The sequence below is a fragment of the Falco cherrug genome, chromosome 14 (assembly GCF_023634085.1).
Source record: "Falco cherrug isolate bFalChe1 chromosome 14, bFalChe1.pri, whole genome shotgun sequence".
NCBI lineage: Eukaryota > Metazoa > Chordata > Aves > Falconiformes > Falconidae > Falco > Falco cherrug.
The window spans coordinates 8,734,272-8,752,105 of record NC_073710.1 but is presented as its reverse complement, the minus strand read 5'-3'; the positions used below and the strand labels follow the sequence as shown (position 1 = coordinate 8,752,105).

At 43.6% G+C, this 17,834-nt stretch overlaps 1 protein-coding gene across 1 annotated transcript; it reads right to left on the bottom strand.

The window, feature by feature from the left end:
* Positions 1-3,879: 3,879 nt before the first annotated feature.
* On the bottom strand, positions 3,880-17,334 carry C14H16orf87 (chromosome 14 C16orf87 homolog). The gene is made up of 4 exons (XM_055726320.1): positions 17,127-17,334; positions 12,939-13,035; positions 10,219-10,401; positions 3,880-4,428 (listed from the first exon to the last, which is right to left on the bottom strand). The coding sequence occupies exons 1-4, from the start codon at positions 17,190-17,192 to the stop codon at positions 4,310-4,312; spliced, it is 465 nt and encodes a 154-aa protein (XP_055582295.1). The 5' UTR covers positions 17,193-17,334; the 3' UTR covers positions 3,880-4,309.
* Between the last annotated feature and the right edge of the window lie 500 nt (positions 17,335-17,834).

Here is a 17,834-nt window from a genome sequence, read left to right as displayed (position 1 = left end):
TCTTCAAGGTCAGAGTTTTGTAAAAAGGAATCTGTGTCCTGCTCCACAAGACCATTCCATGGTACAAACATAAGCACTGGAAATACAGACTATCATAAGATTTGCTTGAAACCACTCTTATTCCAAACACACTTGCACAGATGCACCCAAAGATACAAAACAGGACACCAGCAATACCTGCACGTGTTCACACACGCAGAGGAATAGTATTCTGGAGAACAGAAACTCAAGAAGGCTTAAACAGTGGTTTAAAACAGCTTTCTGGTGACACTGTTCAATCACAGGGTATCAATACCTGAAAGATTATCAGTATCCTGAAGAACAAGGGTCAAGCACCACGTCCTGTTAGGCGGTAAGATACTAAGCATCCTTGATAGGTACAGTCCAAGACACAAGGAATAGACACAGTGCTGCTAGTAGCCTACATGAATTGCTGTTTCACTCTAAAAAACCCTAGGGGAAAAAAAATACTGAAAAACACTAAGCAAAACCAACCCAAAGACCTTGTTTACGACCTGGTATTTGAAGCAAATATCTCAATTCTAGTCTCCATCTCTGTGAATCCTTCTGCCTAGCCACAGGGGGGTGATGATCTGTGAAATACTCCCCAATACCTTACCCCATTTTCAACTTTATTTTTGTAATCAACCATAATGGTATTGGAAAATGACAGGAAAATTTGAGATGTTTGTAAAATCTGACACCAAAGAAAACGTACGTATATGGGACTTCCAGGGGAAGTGAAGACAAGTTTCCTTAAACCACTTTTTATTAAATTGCCTACTGAAAGTTCAGAGTTCTTTGATTCTTGGCAAATTACTAGTCTACCGATTTTCACAGCTCAAAAGCTAACATCCCGCACAATGGATGAAGCCATCTACTTGCAGTGCAGATAGCACATAACACCCACTAGCAGGATTATAAGCTTCCATGCTAGATATCAATGAGTGATGTTCTAAAGAAAAATAATCTTTCAGTGCCCTTTCCCCGAAAACTGAGTGCCAGGCTTTTCCTAGCATGAGTAGTAAGAATGCCTGAACAGACAGGAACTGTCTTTAGAATAAGGCTGCCATCTAGTAGCACCACAGAGCAAACGCAGAGAAATCTCAAACCAGAATTTGAACTGTGACCCTGCCTGATGGTCTGACACGCTATTTACACAGACCTATAAACAGTAGAAGCATAGTTCAGGGAGAAAAAAAAAGTGAAAGGAAGTGGCAGAAAGCAGAATTTGCTAGACGATAGTTCTATCTATCTAACTGATAGCTCTCCATATGATCCTGAACGATTCAGTTCACAACAAAGTTCATCTACTCGGGTAAGTCAGCATGTAGAGGCAACGTAGAGTGGAGTGGTATTTTTGTGGTGGTGACATACTTGACCTTCAAGTTAATTAAAAAAACTGCAGCCTAATTAACTTTTTCTGAAAGACAATTCTTCTGTGTGAGGTCTCATGCTACAAAATGCAGCGAAACAAACGAACTTAGACTGAACCACAAAGACATTCAAAGGCAGAGCCTAAAATCTTGTACTGGAACTAGAGTCACCAAAAAAATAATCTTGCACAAGCAACTTCCTAAAGTGTTATCATACTTACTCTTGCTTCGGGGAAACTACGCGGTTTCCAAGTCAGTCAGAGCTGCCGTACATAGAATTTTACTCAACATTTAGCTGTCACTGGCTTTATTTTAGTTTCATACACCAAAAGCAAATGCATTTCACAACTATAACCTACAACCATCTGCCAGCATTACACCCATTGATCACTTCTAACACACAAAGAAGGAGCTCTGAGATGCCATCGTGTTGATGCCTATTTCATACAACACAGACACCTTCCAGTTCAGCCACTGAATAAGTTGCAAGAAATCTGCACCTCAGGATACCACAGCTACAGAGCGGCCATGGCTTTTGGAAAACGCTCCTGTCTATATAGGAAAGCATGGTTTGTTCCTGGTGGGTGGGAAGAGAAAGTCAGGACTCTTGCCACCCAAGATTCACCAGCAAAGAACCACTCTTCTCCCTGGAATATTTTCAAGGCCACCTGCTTCCATCACAGTTTTCCTCGAAAAAACTGGAGGCCAGCAGGGGATGAAAAATAGCATGATGCCAACTGGGAAAGAGCTGACAGCAGAGACCTGGGGAAGACAAAGAGAAGAAGTACAGAAACAGTGGCTGAGTTCTGTTTCAAGAAGAGTCTCCACCAGTGGAAGAAAACAGTCTTGTGCTTTTGAGAGGTCTGAACGTATTTTTCAGTACTTATCAGAGAAGGCAGCAATCTAAATGTAAAAATCTTAAGTTAAATTTTGTTATATCTAAAACACTAACTTCAGTCCTCTGAAGATAACTTTCTTTCTGGTCCTGTACATGGAATTAAAGAGATATTTGTAGGAACGTGGGTTAGAGCACCGAACAGACTGCATTAGTAGTTCCCTTTGTCCCTCAACACATAGACCTCATTCTAACAACAGAAGCAACACAAGCCTGACCATATCCTTAAGTTCTCAAAATCAGAACTTCCCTTTTGTCATTCTAACTTCAGTAACTTACCAGGCAAGCATATCCTCTATCCTTAAGTTACTCATCTGTCCTTACTACTGGTATCTGTTACAGGCTACAGCTGTGGAAAGCAGAAGTCTACACGATGTAGGGAAGTAGGTCTTGAGTTCAAATTTCCTCATTTACTGAAATAAAAGACAAATGTGTATTAGTGGTTTAAGTGTATTTCCACATCCATTCCTCAGTGTTGAAAAGGACCCAAATTACTCCTTAGGAGTTAGGAATTAAAAATAACTCCCCGTTTCCTTGCTCCTGCTTACGAAGTTTGCATCTGATCAGTCCCTTGCAGTTTAAGTCAAAACTCCCATAGCTCCTTCCTTTAACCGGTAACTCAAAATAAACAGTCAGTATTTGACAGTCTAGCTCTGTTAATAAAAATCTCTCCTTCCACCCGGAGATCAGTTCTGTACCAGAACCTCTTAAGGTAAATCTCGCTATTAAAGTAATGTGGTACTGAAAAGTATGAGTAACACTGAAGAAAACCCAAGACATTTAGTTGCCTTCCCTTTCTTAGGAAAGAGTGAATGAAAGCTGAGGAAAAGCTTGTATGTCAGATTTCACGAACGCAGTGACCTCCTACACCTCCTCCCTCAGGGTTCTACAGGGCTTGAGCTTTTCTTTTTATCTCAGTAAGGCAAAACCCTCATAAATTTACTAAAGTGAGAGTTTTGCCTCAAATTGCATTGCACCACTTCAACAAAGACTATGCTGTCAGATGTCTTCCCCAAACCTGTTTCTACCAAAACAGCTCATTTTTGCACACTCAGGTAGACTTTTGCTTTGGTATTTACAATCAGCAGTCCACAGACAACACTGCTAAGAATTACACTTTTAAAACACAGAAAAAAACCTACTGAGAGTAAAAGGAACTAGCACATCCTCATCTTTTGGAAATACCAGGAATGAAATGCTAGCTGCAGATCCACATCTCCGATGCCTGCTTCTCTCCCTCTGCAGTAAATGATGGGGCAGGAGTATGGGAGCAGTACTTACCGGCTGGACAAAGCAGAAAACCCAGCAAATAGTTGTTACAACCTTCAGGAGTCTGACCCCAAAAAGTGTACGTGATTTTTAAAAAACAACTCTCTGTAACAGGGAATCATTTTCCAGAGAGAAGTCATAAACAATACGAAGCTGTCAAGCAGAATAATCCCCCAAAATGAAAACACTTTAATTTTCTTTCTCTCAGAATTATATCATACCTATTAAAAAAAAAAGCAAATTTCAAGTCATACCTAGGATGAATACCACATTTTAAAGATAATTAAAACCAACACACCCTAAGTATCACAAATGTACTTAATTCCCAGTTCAATAAAATATTGGAATATCAATTTATTAAAAAGTTATGTGAACTGTACATATGTAAACTGCAATATAGCTGAAAAATCTGAAATATATAATTTTAAAGGAAAATCATTTATTTCTGAAAATATTTAAAATATTGCATTTCTGGCAGCAAATTTAAAGAAGTGCTCTGGAATGGGTGCAGTCTCTCTGTGCATTTGTCTAGCATTTGTCTTCAAGGCGTAAAACATTATCTGCTTTCTGATTTCTCACAGCACAATCTTGTGAACACTTTCTTTCTGACTTGTAGAGACAGAATTCGATTTCCAAGAACAGCAGCAGAATTTTAACAGGAAATACTATGGTCCTTGTCGGTGCAGACAACACACTTTCCGAGAGTCCATGGCACCTTGGAAATATGCTAGCCATTCTGCAAATAAACGCATCAGATTGTGCTTACAAGTTACAGAATAAGTCTTTGATTGAGAATTTTTCTGTTTATTTCCGCCAAGGCCACTGAAAATACGAAGGCCTTTTCATCTGAAAGGTTAGCATACATGTCAACTTCTTTTTCTTGTTTCTCTGTAGAAGAAAAGAGAGTCACTATTAGAAGCTTTTTCCATCATCGGAAGTTAACGCAAGTTACATAGTAGTTAATAAGTTACGTGGAACGGAGTACTGGCATTGAAAAGGAGTTAGACAATCGGCTCCTATGCAGCGAGAGATTGAGAGAGAGGAGGAAGGAACTGGAGACACACAAAGGTACTAGAAGAGCCACAGGATTAGTCATCCAAAAGCATGACTGAATTTCTGTTGCTTAATGATGAAGAAAGAATGAGTCATTAACAGTATGTTGACTCCCGACACAAACAAGCATTCAAGTGTCCCTCCAGTTTGGGGGGGGTGGGGGTGGGGGGTGCTTTTTGCTTGTATATAGACACCCCCCATCCTAGAAAACAAAGTTATTTTACAATATCCTCATTAAATACGACATCTGTTCCCCTATTTTACATCTAGGTAACAGGCACCCAAGAGTTCAATTACGGCATCCAAGACCAAAGAGCAGATACACAGCAGAAGTCAGGTTCCAAATTTGTCACCGTGAACATTTCTGGACTTAGTATACTGCAGACTTTCAATCTTATCCCAGATACAGAAAAATGCTAACACCTCGGTGAGCAGCTGCAAGCCTCTGAATTCCCTCTGCTGACGTTGGCTTGTTTCAACACCACAGACACACAACAGGAAGCCATCAAGCACTTTCCGTACTGCAGTCCTCGAGTACGCTAAGCTACACTACAGCATGTGACAAAACTCAGAATAGTGTGATTTCACAAATACCACTTACTCCAGATCATGACTATTTATATCCCAGGTTAGCTAGCTACAGGTAACTGAAATAACCCATTAAGGAAAAAAAAAAAAAAAAAAACACCATCTTTGTCAGCAGAAGACCAGGCTTGTAGACACAAAGAAGAGGAATACATATAGAGCTTTTAAGGATGGCGTCTAGCCGTGCAACTCCATCTCTAACCCAAATTCCGCAGTGGCCTGGACTAACTTACAATCACAACAGTGACCTGACAGACTCCCCTGTGTCCTTAACACACAGACGCACACACGCGCGCTCCCTTTCTGCCCCACAGCACGCTCAGCAGACGGCTCCACCAAGACACCTAAATCAGCAATGGGTAAGTGAAAGACAAAGCAGCACTGGGAAACAATGGAAAGCACCACGTGGCAAAAAAGCTGCCAGCATCTATCTCCACCTGCTCACACTGTTATTCATTCAATGGGTCCATATTCATAACAACAGTTTTAAATTTGGGTTCACATGCATGTTACAGCTACAGACACCATCCCAACCGACTGCCTTTCCTGTGAAGTCAAGCGCTTGCCCTAAACAACTAAGTGGGAGAAACTGAAAAATAATACCGATAAACACACACAGTGACAAAATCCCTACTTAAAAGTTTTCTAGACAACGTAAATTACACACAAGCTCACCTTTCCCCACAAATAAAACTGCTTAGCGAGGAGCCTGGACACATAAAGATGCATCATTTTTAATCTGAAAACAAGAAACTTGCTTAGAAAAGTAAGATAAATCGAAGTATGTTTGATATTTCGAACAAAGTGATTTCTGCTGGTTGCCTGGTTATGCCAGACAGTGGTTTTTAGTATCCTGAATTTGAGGTGGAAGCTAAGAAACTGAGTTTTGCTGGAAGTCCCACCCTGCAGTTGAAGACAAATGAGTTTCTATACGTACACTCCGTCTGGGTTGCTCCACTTCCTCCCTCCCACCATTTACAAATTAACAATGCTGGGAGTTGTTCTGGGCACAGAAACTACACACTGGTTATTCCACATGAACCTTTTCTATTTTCATATCTAAACCTCTCCCCTTTTTTCATACTTCCCAATCCAAACAAATCCAGCCGCCACCTGAATATGTCAGCACCCAGCGGGATTAAAAATATCCCCCCTCTCAGTTACCGTTAACAGATTGTAGACTTCTTAGCAAAAAAAGTTTCTCAAGTATTGCTTCCTCCTGTCCTCCCAAAATACTGGCTTGTTCTGAGAGACTTCAGCTTTAAAGAACTGAAACCTTGATACCAAACAGTACTGGGGATTAAGACAAGTTTGCAAGCTTTATGCTTACTTAAGACAATTCCTGTTCTCATCAGTAACTAGCAAAGAGCTTGCATCTGCATGACATTTTATTATATGCTACTCATAGGATACCGTGGTTTCTACAGACATGATTAAAACTTTCCACTTCAGTCTTACCTCAAATTAGTTTTGACTCATTTCTCCATTATTAGCAAAAGACTGTTTTACAGAATCACAATGCCATTTTTATCAGATGTTAAAAATACTAAGTCTTTTGCTGTGCAACGAAGAGGCTCTTTAGGTGAAAATATTCAGTCTTTCTGGAACATGCCTCTCATTCCCAGATCTCCTGCAACCACTAGACCCCGCAGCCCTTAAGATTGCGATTACGCATAAATCACATACAGACCCTTCCTCCTTATAAGTTTTCTATGGATTCAGAATCCCCAAGTTCTGAGATCTGCTGTCCAAGACACTAAGATACTTCAAATATACACTTGCTTGCCCAATGTGCACCAGTAATACAGTTGGTAATTAATGGAAAAGGAAAATTTAGGTCAAGAAATTTAGTTCAGCTTAATTGTTATCAGGATACTAAGATGCATTTATCTTTATTACAAAGATTCATCCCTTGTTAAATATCAAGTATACTTTAGTAAGATTCCAGGCCACTCCTATTGAGTCTCACTTGATGGAACCTCTTTCCAAATACCCAACACCACTTCCGACAGCATACGAGGGGATTTTTGTTTGTTTTAATATAATCAAGGTTGTTACCTACATAACAAGGCAGCCTGGGAACCAGTCTAGCTGTGTATCAGCCCCACACAGCAAAACAAAAAACACCACCACCACAAAACCAGAATCAAATTATTACAAAATGTTTATATTTTCAAAATACGTTGGAGCATTTCTGACAGAGACATGAAGTGACAATTTTGACACAACAAGCCCGCAGGGAGAAGTTCCTGTTTTCCAGGGTCATCACATGCCTCGGGAATATGCGATATGAGCATTCTCTGGGTCCCAGCATCCTGCCATATCCCCACAATCTACGTCAGCTTCCTCCTTCCTCCCCCTCCATTCCTTCTTACTAAATCTGCAGGAAAAATAGCTTATTTTAAAAAGCCCTTTTGCTTCTCCTATTCTTCTTAATTGCTGTTGAATCTTGCAGCTCTTTGCTCTAATGTGAACCAGTCACGAAGGATACAAAAGAACTAGTCAAAGGCACAGACATAGCTGGGAACAAGCACGCCACGTTTGAAAAGAGCATAACAAGCAAGGAAGCAAAGCTACAGATGTCATGGGTGTCTTTAGGATAGCTGGGTGGTCTTCAAATGGATGGATTATCTGCTCTTGCATGCTATTGTAATTCGTGTGTTCTCTGTCCTCCTCTTTTTCCATCTACAAATGTATTAGGCATTACAGAAGCCTGAGAGGCACAAAATATTTAACAGCTTTGCAAGCAGTGTCCTGTTTTCAAGTCTTTCAGGGGGAAAGAAAAAAAGCAAAATCTCCAGTGGCAAGTAACATGTACCCAAAATATCCTACAAATATACAACAGGCAAGGAAATAAGATACTTAGTCTAACACTAAGCTCATGTCTTGCACTCCAGAGCTAACTTTCAACACTATGCAGACTGATACAAGGACTAGCAACGAGTCACACAAAAATCACCTTAATTGTAGTAGAAGAATCAAAGTCGCTTAGTATCCTTTTATGCAAACAATATTATCAAGCAGCAGGTATGATAAAGGAAAAATATTTCTAAAATCCCCACTAATTGCTCTACATGTAATAGGCCAATCTTATAAGCCACTTGAAAAGGAAACAGTCAATGTTAACTTGTTTTCTATTAATCATTTACAAAGCGATAGGTTTTCTGCTGAATTTATTACTAAACACAAAGGTATGCTGTACTGGTGACGAGCAAAGATAATTACAAATGGGTGTGAACCTAAACTCTGTACCAGCTCTGCAGAAGAGGTCAAGGAAAAAATAGTAGCAATAGTCACAACACCAAGTAAAGGGGATGGTAGGACAGGACAAAGATGAAGGCCATATTCTCAAGTGAGATTCAACTTAAAAAAGCCACACCACCAACCACCAAGAAAACACCACACTATACACACACTCTCACACAAAGTTCTCACAGCATCTGTTATTTCTAGTTTTCTACCTCAGACCAGTGGCATATTGTCACACTTCAGAGCATGCAGCAAGAGATTGAAAACATTCAGCCTAGTTTTGGATAAGAAAACATGTTCTCTAAATATCGCTCATGCTTTCAAATTCTTGCTATTTGGAGGCTATAACACATGGATTAAAAGAATGGATCTTTTATTTTGATGGCTTAGATTGCTTTCCTCTTTTTCAGAGGCCAGGAAAGATTTACTTTTATAAGGCAACTCACCCAACTTGCAGGAATTTTCAAACCAAAGCTGTATGTGAAATAGACTGCAGTAAAACACCTAGAAGGGATCCCGTAGGTGCTAGACAAAGGCTAGCTTGGATCAAAAACAAATAGGGAAGCTCTATATTCTGTGAAGCTACCTACACCAATAAGCCACATGCAACAGTGGAAAGATTACATGTAAGTGTATTCCTATCACAATAAAGCAATTCCCATCCAGAAAACATATATAAATCAAATTCCATCTCCTCTTTCCCCAACTAAAGCACTAGAACAAAAAATCCCAATTTATATATGTATTTTTTTAATAGGAAAGAAACTTTAAGGAAGAATATATTTACATTAAACAGCAGAGACAACAAAATTGGTTTTGATAGGTTAGAAGTTAAAGGAACTCACCTTGCAGCATAGATTAATGCCCATTTTTTTTGTTAACAAATAAGATGGCAGGGGAAAAAAACAAAACAAAAAAACACAAACCAATTTCATTTCTGAGTTATGCCACAAGGTATGCTTGAAGGTTTCAGTACTTTTAATAACACGATCTTCTGAATATTTATATGAAGTCTTGCTCTTCCCCTTCTATCTGCCTTCCAGCCTTTTGAAGTCTATGCTAAGTTTTGGATACATTATTCAGGCCTAAAATTACTGTCTCAAAAACCACAGATAGGAACTGCAGTGCCAATAGGCTCTTAAAAAAAAAAATGAAATCCTGAAAGTGACCATCACATATTGAAGGGCTCCAAAATTGCTCTAGTGCCTGTAACAGTCTCTTTATTGTATAAAGATTAAAACCAGCAGGTCACCAAGTAACCTTAATAAGCAAGGAGGCATTTTCTCCTCTAGACTATTATCCTGTAGAAACACCGGACAAAAATTCAGGTCAGAGTAGTGACTCAAGATGCCCTTTTTACTTTGGCCCTCCAAAAAGTTTCAGGGAACTTTTCAAGCGACCCAGTCATTCTAATCACTTTCTGACAACATAGTTACGTTGTTTGTCCTTGCGATATAAAGAAGTACTTCACTCAAAAAAAAATTAACAGAAACAAACCAAAAAACCCGCTAAGCAGTGCGGTCCCCACGGCTTTCAACCTACATGTTGAAACTTGATAAGGTGGCTAAAAGTACAGACTTAGTTCTTTGCAGTCAGTTCTGATCAGACACTGGAACATAAAACCAGAGGTCTCCGCAGATGTGAAACAGTCCCTTCCCCTTATGAAGATACTGGGCGTTGGCTGAACTAGTCTAGTTACTTAAATGGTTTGAATGGTATAAAGGTTGATCGATTAAGAAAGTCTTCACACGAAAAGAAAACCCAATGAACATATTTCTCCAGTTCTCATACCTCTTTCTTCCTCGTGCTTTTTGGCTGAGGCACTCTTAGGTCTTCCTCTTCCTCGTCTGCTATGATCTGAATGGCTGTTAGACCTGGATCTTTTTCGGTTTTCTAAGTCTTTATTTACTGCAGAATTTATCTTCTCCCGCTTAACTCTCTCTGTCCGTCTCCTTTTGGCCTCGCTCTTGTTTTCTGTGCAAATGAATAGAAATGGTGGGTGTGATCTAGGGTTTTTTCATCTTTGTTCTTAATTTACTCTCAGTGCTTACCCCACATGATCACCTCTTTTTCTTTAAATCTCTTAGCAAAAGTGGCTAAGTGGCTACACTTTTACAGGACAATTATATCTGCACAATATCCATGCACAAATTAAGGCGCCGGATGCAGAATGACACTTCACTTCTTGATTACAAGGATCAAGCCTTTAATTACTTCAAAAACATTTTGCAACATGAGACATTTGCTAGTATACAAAGAAGCTCAGTTTCCCATAATAAGACAAAAAAACCCCGTACAGATCACAGACATCAAGACAGACCATTGCATTTGTTTCTACTAATCAAAAAAAAAGAAGTTTCTCATATAAGCAAAGAGCAAAGTTCTTCATCTTCTGTTGACACTTAACAATGAAATCGCTCCTGCTGCTCTCAGAAACCAAAATGCTGAGTCAATGTCAGTAACTACCTATCAGTAAACACCACATTACGTAGCATACACATCCCACCAAATCTAGCCTATGACAAGGCCTCATAATTCTTCATGCTGAGCAGGAGTATTGTTTTCCTACACACCGGAGCCAGAAAAAGAAGTATTTACGTGAGTTTCACCTGTAAATTAAGTATGGATTAATGAGCTTGGGTACTGAAAACAGTACAGTCACCGCAGCACGCTATTCAACACGGACTAGGTGCACATTTGCAAGGCTGCAGCACCGTGCAACAGTAGCTATATTGTTGAAAATACCGGACCAACGTTTTCTAAAAGAAGTTGCAGTTACCTTATAAGCATAATATAAAAATGCAATCTCCCCCTATAGCTTCCTGGTGAACTGGCTGCCTTTTGCTGCCGTTGTCCCACAAACTGTTGTATAAACGCAGGGTACAAGCGGGACAGCAGAGTAACTTGTCACTTGTTAATACTTGCAACTTGTTAATACAAAAGCTGTATTTCACAGTATCACAAAAAGGTTGGGGTAGCAAGGCACCTCTGGAGATCAACCTGTCCAACCCCCCTGCTCAAGCAGGGCCACGTGGAGCCAGTTGCCCAGGACCATGTCCAGATGGCTTTTCAGTATCTCCAAGGACAGAGACTCCACCGCTTCTCTGGGCAACACGTGCCAGTGCTCAGTCACTGCCGCAGTAAAAGCTGTTTCCTGACGTCCAGGGAGAACAGCCTGTGTCTCAGTTTGTGCCCACCGCCTCTCGTCCTGTCACTGGGCACCACTGAGAAGAGCCTGGCTCCACCTATTTCACACCCTTCCTTGAGGCATTTACACACAATCATGAGATTCCCCTGAGCCTTCTCTTCTCCAGGCTGAAGAGTCCCAGCTCTCAAACTTTCCTCAGAGGAAAGATGCTCCAAGTTCCTTTACCAACTCCGCAGCTCTTCACTGGACTCTCTCCAGTATTTCCATGTCTCTCTTGAACTGGGAAGCCCACAGCTGGACACAGCACTCCAGGTGTGGCCTCACCAGTGCCAAGTAGAGGGGAAGGATCCCCTCCGTCGACCTGCTGGCCATTCTTTGCCTAGTGCAGAATACTGATAGCCACCTTTGCCACAGGGGCACGTTGCTGGCTCATGTTCATTCAGCCTGCTGTCCCCCAGGACCCCAGGCCCTTTCCTGCAAAGCTGCTTTCCAGCAGGGAGACCCCCTCGTGGCATGCATGCGGTTCTTCCTCTCCTTCCTATGTACAAAGCCAAACTCTGCTCCACCAGGTTATGGCCTTCGGCTTCATTTGTAATTACTTTATCAACAATTGAGGAGGGGGAAAGAAAATTGACCAACATTTCCAAACTACCCCAGATAAAACAGCAATATAAATACCAAATACTTAGCTTCCATTTCATAGGCCTGGCAGATAATTTTAAAAAGGAGACATTACAGATCAGATGTTAAAAAAGTACCTTCCCTGACAGGTGCTTGTTCTGACTAATTCCTGCTAGGACTAGAAGAAGTGATAAAAATGAACACAAGAATGTTAATCGTGCCAGAATGCACATTCAACTGACTTGCTACTGTGCCCATCAACAACAAAGGACATAAAATACTGTAATTTTTGTGTCTAACTTGTAATTTAACAACACATGCAGAAAGAAGCAAGAACCACCTGGATTTAGATTAAACATACGACCATTTTTTACTTTCAGAAAACCCAGCTTCAATCACCATGTCCTCTGAAATGTGACCCCTTTGGCACCTCTAGACATGCTTCAAAATAGACAGCTTTCTGTGAGGAGTTATTATGCAGTGACCAATGGGCACAGCTAGAATATACACAGAATAAATGCCAACATCACAAGTACAAATGAAGTAAATCTGAAAACAGCAGCCTCCTCCCTCCTCAAAATTCAAGAAAAATTAACATATTCAAAGTCTACCATGCACAAATTCAAGGGAATGTGAACTGACAACAGTCAATTTACACAGATAAGTAAAACATTGTATCTTTTGCCCCCAAGAAATGAGGAAAGAAGTGTTGTCCCCTTCTTCCCACCTCTACAAGCATTACCTGTGATAGGTGGTGATCTCTCAGCACGTTTAGCATGCAAGAGTTTTCGACTAATAAATATGTAGCCACAGGGGCATGATTTACATGCTACAGGAACCTGTGAAAACAAAAGACATGTTTCAGATCATTTCAAGTTATGACAAAATTCCTGTCCCATGAAGAAAAAAACAAAACTAACTTGCATTTTGTCCTCAGAGATACCTCTTCAAATTCAGTCTGAACTGCAAACTATGGACAGTGCTGTTATACAATTGTATTTAAAGGTAGAAAAAACAGGTTCTGCTGTGAATCACCCACCAAGCCTTTTCTTTATGCAGTTGTTCGAAAGCAAGCTTGAAATGTACAGCTGTTGTGATCGCTTTGTACTAAAAACCCTTTTCCCCCAGGCTGTGAGGAAGGGGGTGGGGGAAAACGGAGAGCACCAAAGCAAGGGGGAATTAGAACCGAAAACACAGTTTCTCTTCAGAGCTCTCATACATCCCCAGTCAAATCTCTCTGACATTCCCAGATTTGCTTGTTTCCTTTACTTAAAAGCAAAAAAAAAAAAAAAAAAAAAAGAAGAGTATGAGTTAAAACTATCAGTACATTCTGAACACATTCACGTTCAGAGGCATTTGAAAGCAACTCAGAGAGCAGGAGCAGCTTTAAATAGGAGGCACAATAGAGCTCAAAGCAAAACAGATGCATTTGTACCAGGCTCTACAACAGCCCCGTAGACAAGGCCGGGTGGTTATACAGAAGGACCTAGTTAATTCAAAATGCAAATAACCTACCACAGCTAGTCAAAAGCTAACTGCAGGCTGAAGAGTTTGAGACACACTCGTGTTTCTCCTGCTCAGCTGAGCAGTCAGGGGCTGTATGTTCCTCCAGCATATGACAATTTAAAACAGGATGAGGAAAATCTGGAAGTGTCACGCTTATATGGAAAACGACAAAAAAAAAAAATCTTAAGTCTGAGCAATTAAAAAAAAAGTGATGTTGATAAATTATAAACCTCATTACCTTCACTTAAAGCCAGGATCTTTCAAGATCTTTTAAAGTCGTAAGGAATATACCATATTGCTTTGATTAGGTTTAGGACTGAAAACACAAAAATCAAAGCAAGTTTAAACAGAGATCTGCAAGAGATTAACATAACACACATTAAAGTCAAGTCATGCTGAAGCACGACAGCAGAGCAAAAAAAAGCAGGAGGTAATTTCTCAATTGTAATTCTTTAGGACAGGTCTCTACAAGTTTGCCAGTGTCCACTGAAACAAACAGGAGTACAGAACCACAACTGCCTGCTCGATTTTACTGGAATCGGTTCCAGCGTTCTACTGGCTAGGAAAAAAACTGACAAATTAGTTCATGAATTTGTAAAGGGAAACCTAACTGCTACTCGGAAGAAAAATTCTTTTGTTTTCTGTAGCACATCTCAATTCCTGTACTTCACCCTATGAATAGCTTACAGGTAGACTGTTGATACAAGTTTTATGTTAATTTGAGACTCTTAAATTCCCTCTATGGAAACACTGACAGAATAAAACCAATTTGAATCAAGGTTTTTTGAACCTTAAAGCTCAGAATTTAGTAGACTTGTGTGCACGCTTATTCTTGGTTCTTGTTCACATGTCAGTATAACAGTACCAAAAAACACCACCTAGCAAACAAGTTTGTCTGTATTAAGGTGATACCGAAGTTCCACTTAAACCCATTTTTTGAACACCTGGGTCTCTGCAGTCATTACGTTTCCAGGCTCAACGCCCCCCAAAATCTGGGGAAAACCACCCACGGGGATTGGAGCAGACCCAGTATTTTTCAATTAACTTCACCGTGTTTAACAGAATAGCGGTCTCGTGTTACAGGTTCCGCATGTAGGTTTGCCTGCCATTTGGCAGGGTGGGGGATTAGGTGGGAAGGGGCTTATTCACTGAAACGTATCAGTTACCCTTTGAAAACCTACACTGGCAACATCCTGTAACGTCATTAAGGCAACACAGTCTTACAAACGTTATTGCACTGTTTAAAGTTTTCCTAACCAAAAAGAAATTGAGTTTCTCATACAAGAAAGTTTACCTGAAGCTAAGTTAAGAAATGAAAATTATTTCTTCTGATTGACTGCAAGTACTTCAGGCTCCCTAGTTTAATGGGGCTGTGCTTTGGTTGTGAAAGTGTCATCAAAACCCTTTTTATTAATTTATTTTTTAAAAGTCTAAATGTCAACTGCATATTATCTAAATTACAAGAGAAAAAGTTGAAAAGCTTAAGTGTTACTCAATATTATGCTCCAATATTTGTGGCTGTCGAAATATTTCCATGCATGCCACTTCTGGCGAAGAAATCAGAAACAAAGTCCTTGTTTGTGGAAGAATTTTAAGAAATGCTGGTACAGGACACAACCACTTAAAGCGTCACACAAGAGCTTCCCTGCACTCTGCAAAGGGCTGACTTGTAGGGTTTTAGTTTCTTGTCCTCTCAAATATTTGGCACTGGAAAACGAGGTCCTGTGAGCAATGCTTGTGCCGGGGCAGGACACGTACGCACATTAATTCCATTTTAGCCACAGAAGAGTTGCTAACAGAAAATCTACATCAACATATGCATATCACGTGTTTTAGTTTTAAAGTGTAGAATAAAGTGAAAGTTTCAGTTTAAAGCGCCTATAATGTTTGCTTGCTTGCTCTTCCTACTGTTGGCAGTTTGACATTCACTTGGTTAAAAAAAAAAAAAAAAAAAACTAAAACCACACAACCAAAAAGAAAACCCACCGCCACTCTCATACTCAACTTCTCACTCAAATTTTTTCCTTCACCAACTGAACAACCAGAACTTGGCACGTAGGTTTTTCTCAGAAAGAGCTTAACACGTGGGCATTTGCAGCGGCTCATCTATTGCTTTAAACATGTAAGGAAGCCCCCACACAGCGTAAAATCTTAAACTGCGCCAGGATGAGTAGAAACACTACAGAAATGATGAAAGTCTGAACAAATACGATGGCTTTTTTTTTTTTTTGGCCCCCTCAATCTTTTTAAGGAAATAAGAAATACCATGCGATTTCTTTTTTTAAGTATCTTTAAAAGAGTGCACACCAGCCAAGTTCAACAGCAGGAAGGCGCTTCCCAGGCCGAGGGGCTGCAGCCGCCCCCCTGCCCGCGCCCCCCCGGCGGTGCCATTGTTCCGCTGGGACACACGGGCCTGGCTCTATCAGCAGCAGCGTCACCAGCCAGGAAAAACCGTCAATGAAGAGAAGCCGGTGATCCAGTAACGGTGCAAACCAGCCGTCGATAACGTTGAACTGCAAGTAACTCCCACCCGGTTACACATAACAAACGGCGGCGACCGCCAGCAGCCCACCCGTCACCGCAGCTCCGCTGTCCGTGCGGGAGCACCGCAGTCCCCCGCGCAGCCTTCCGCACGCCAGGCGCCCCAGGGGCAAACCGCATCGTATCAATCACTAAACTCGTTCTCATCTTTTTAATCAATTACCGAACAGCACTAGCACATACTCCCGCCCGTCGCACCGAGATCCTTCGGCATAGCGGAACTATTGCGCTACCCCGCAAGGGGAACGCGGCGTTTAAGCCACGTTCCGAGCAGAGCCCGCAAAGGCAGCAGTCATTTACCGCAGGTAAACACCGCTCCGCCGCGGCATGCCGCCCCCGCCCCGCTCGGTCGGCAGCCCCCGGCCGCGCCGTTACGTGCGGATAATCCGCAGCGGCGGCGGAGCGCGAGCAGGAAGCGGGGCCGGGCACCAGCGCGGGGCACGGCAGCGGGAGCTGCCAGGCGGCTGCGAGCGGCCTCCGAGCTCCGCCCGGCCCGGCGGAGGGGCACCGCGGGACGGCGCGCACCTCGCCCGCCGCGCAACGGGCAGCCCCGGCGGCGCTGCCGGAGGGGGACGGCGAACGCCGGAGCTGCGCTGAAAGAGCTGGTGCCGCAGCCCGCGGTCCCAGAGCCCACCGGCGGGGCCCGAAGCCCTCCTCGCCCGGCTCGGCCCACGGCTCCCGCCCCCGCGCCAGGGCCCCAGCCGCGAGAGCACCTGCCCCCGCCGGGGCGGCCGGCGAGCACTCCCGCCGCAGGGCACCCGCCGCCGGTGAGGGCCGCCCAGCCCCGGGCCGGGCAGAAGCAGCGGGGCCAGCTCCTCCCGGTCACGGGGGCGCCGCTCGAACCCCGCGACCGCCAATCGCCCGTCCCCGGCGGGCGCCTCACCTGCTGGTCGCACTCCGGGCAGGACTTGGTGGCCATCTTCACTTTCTTGGCCCTGCTCGAGGACATGCTCGCTGCTGCTGCTGCTGCCGCCGCTGCCGGGGCTCCGGCCGCGCCGCCCCGCCCTTCCCCGCCCCGGGGAGGGCGGGAGGAGAGGGCCGGGCCGAGACGAGGCGCGGCGCCGGTCGGGGGCGCGCAGCCGTCAGCAGCCCGCGCAGCCGTCAGCAGCCCGCGCCGCCTCCGCGCGGCCCCGCCGACAAAGGAGCCGCGCCCCCGCGCCGCCGCCGCCGGAGAAGCCCCGCCCCGGCAAGGGCAGAGCGGGGGCGGGGCGCGTGCGCGCGGAGCCGGCTGCCCCGCCCGATTGGCTGCGCGCGGCGGGGCGGGGCGCTTGGCGGCCCCGCCCCGGAGCTGAGGGGGCGGTGCCTTACCGGTCCCTGTCGCGCCTACCGGCCCAACCGCCCCTACGTGTGTGTCCTAGGCCGGTGGCCTCCCGGTTGTCCCGTTTCCACGGCCTTAGGCTTTAGTCGAGGCGGCAGCCAGCGACGGGGCTGCTCCGTTACTGCCGTCCCGCTGCCCGTGCCCCGTAGGCGGCGCCGGCTGGGTGGCGTCCCGCGGGAACGTCCCGGCGCCGGGAGGCGTTACCGGTGCCTTTCTGGTCTCATCCCGACTCTGAGAAGGGAAGGACCACGGGGGAGGGGGAGGGGTGCGGCC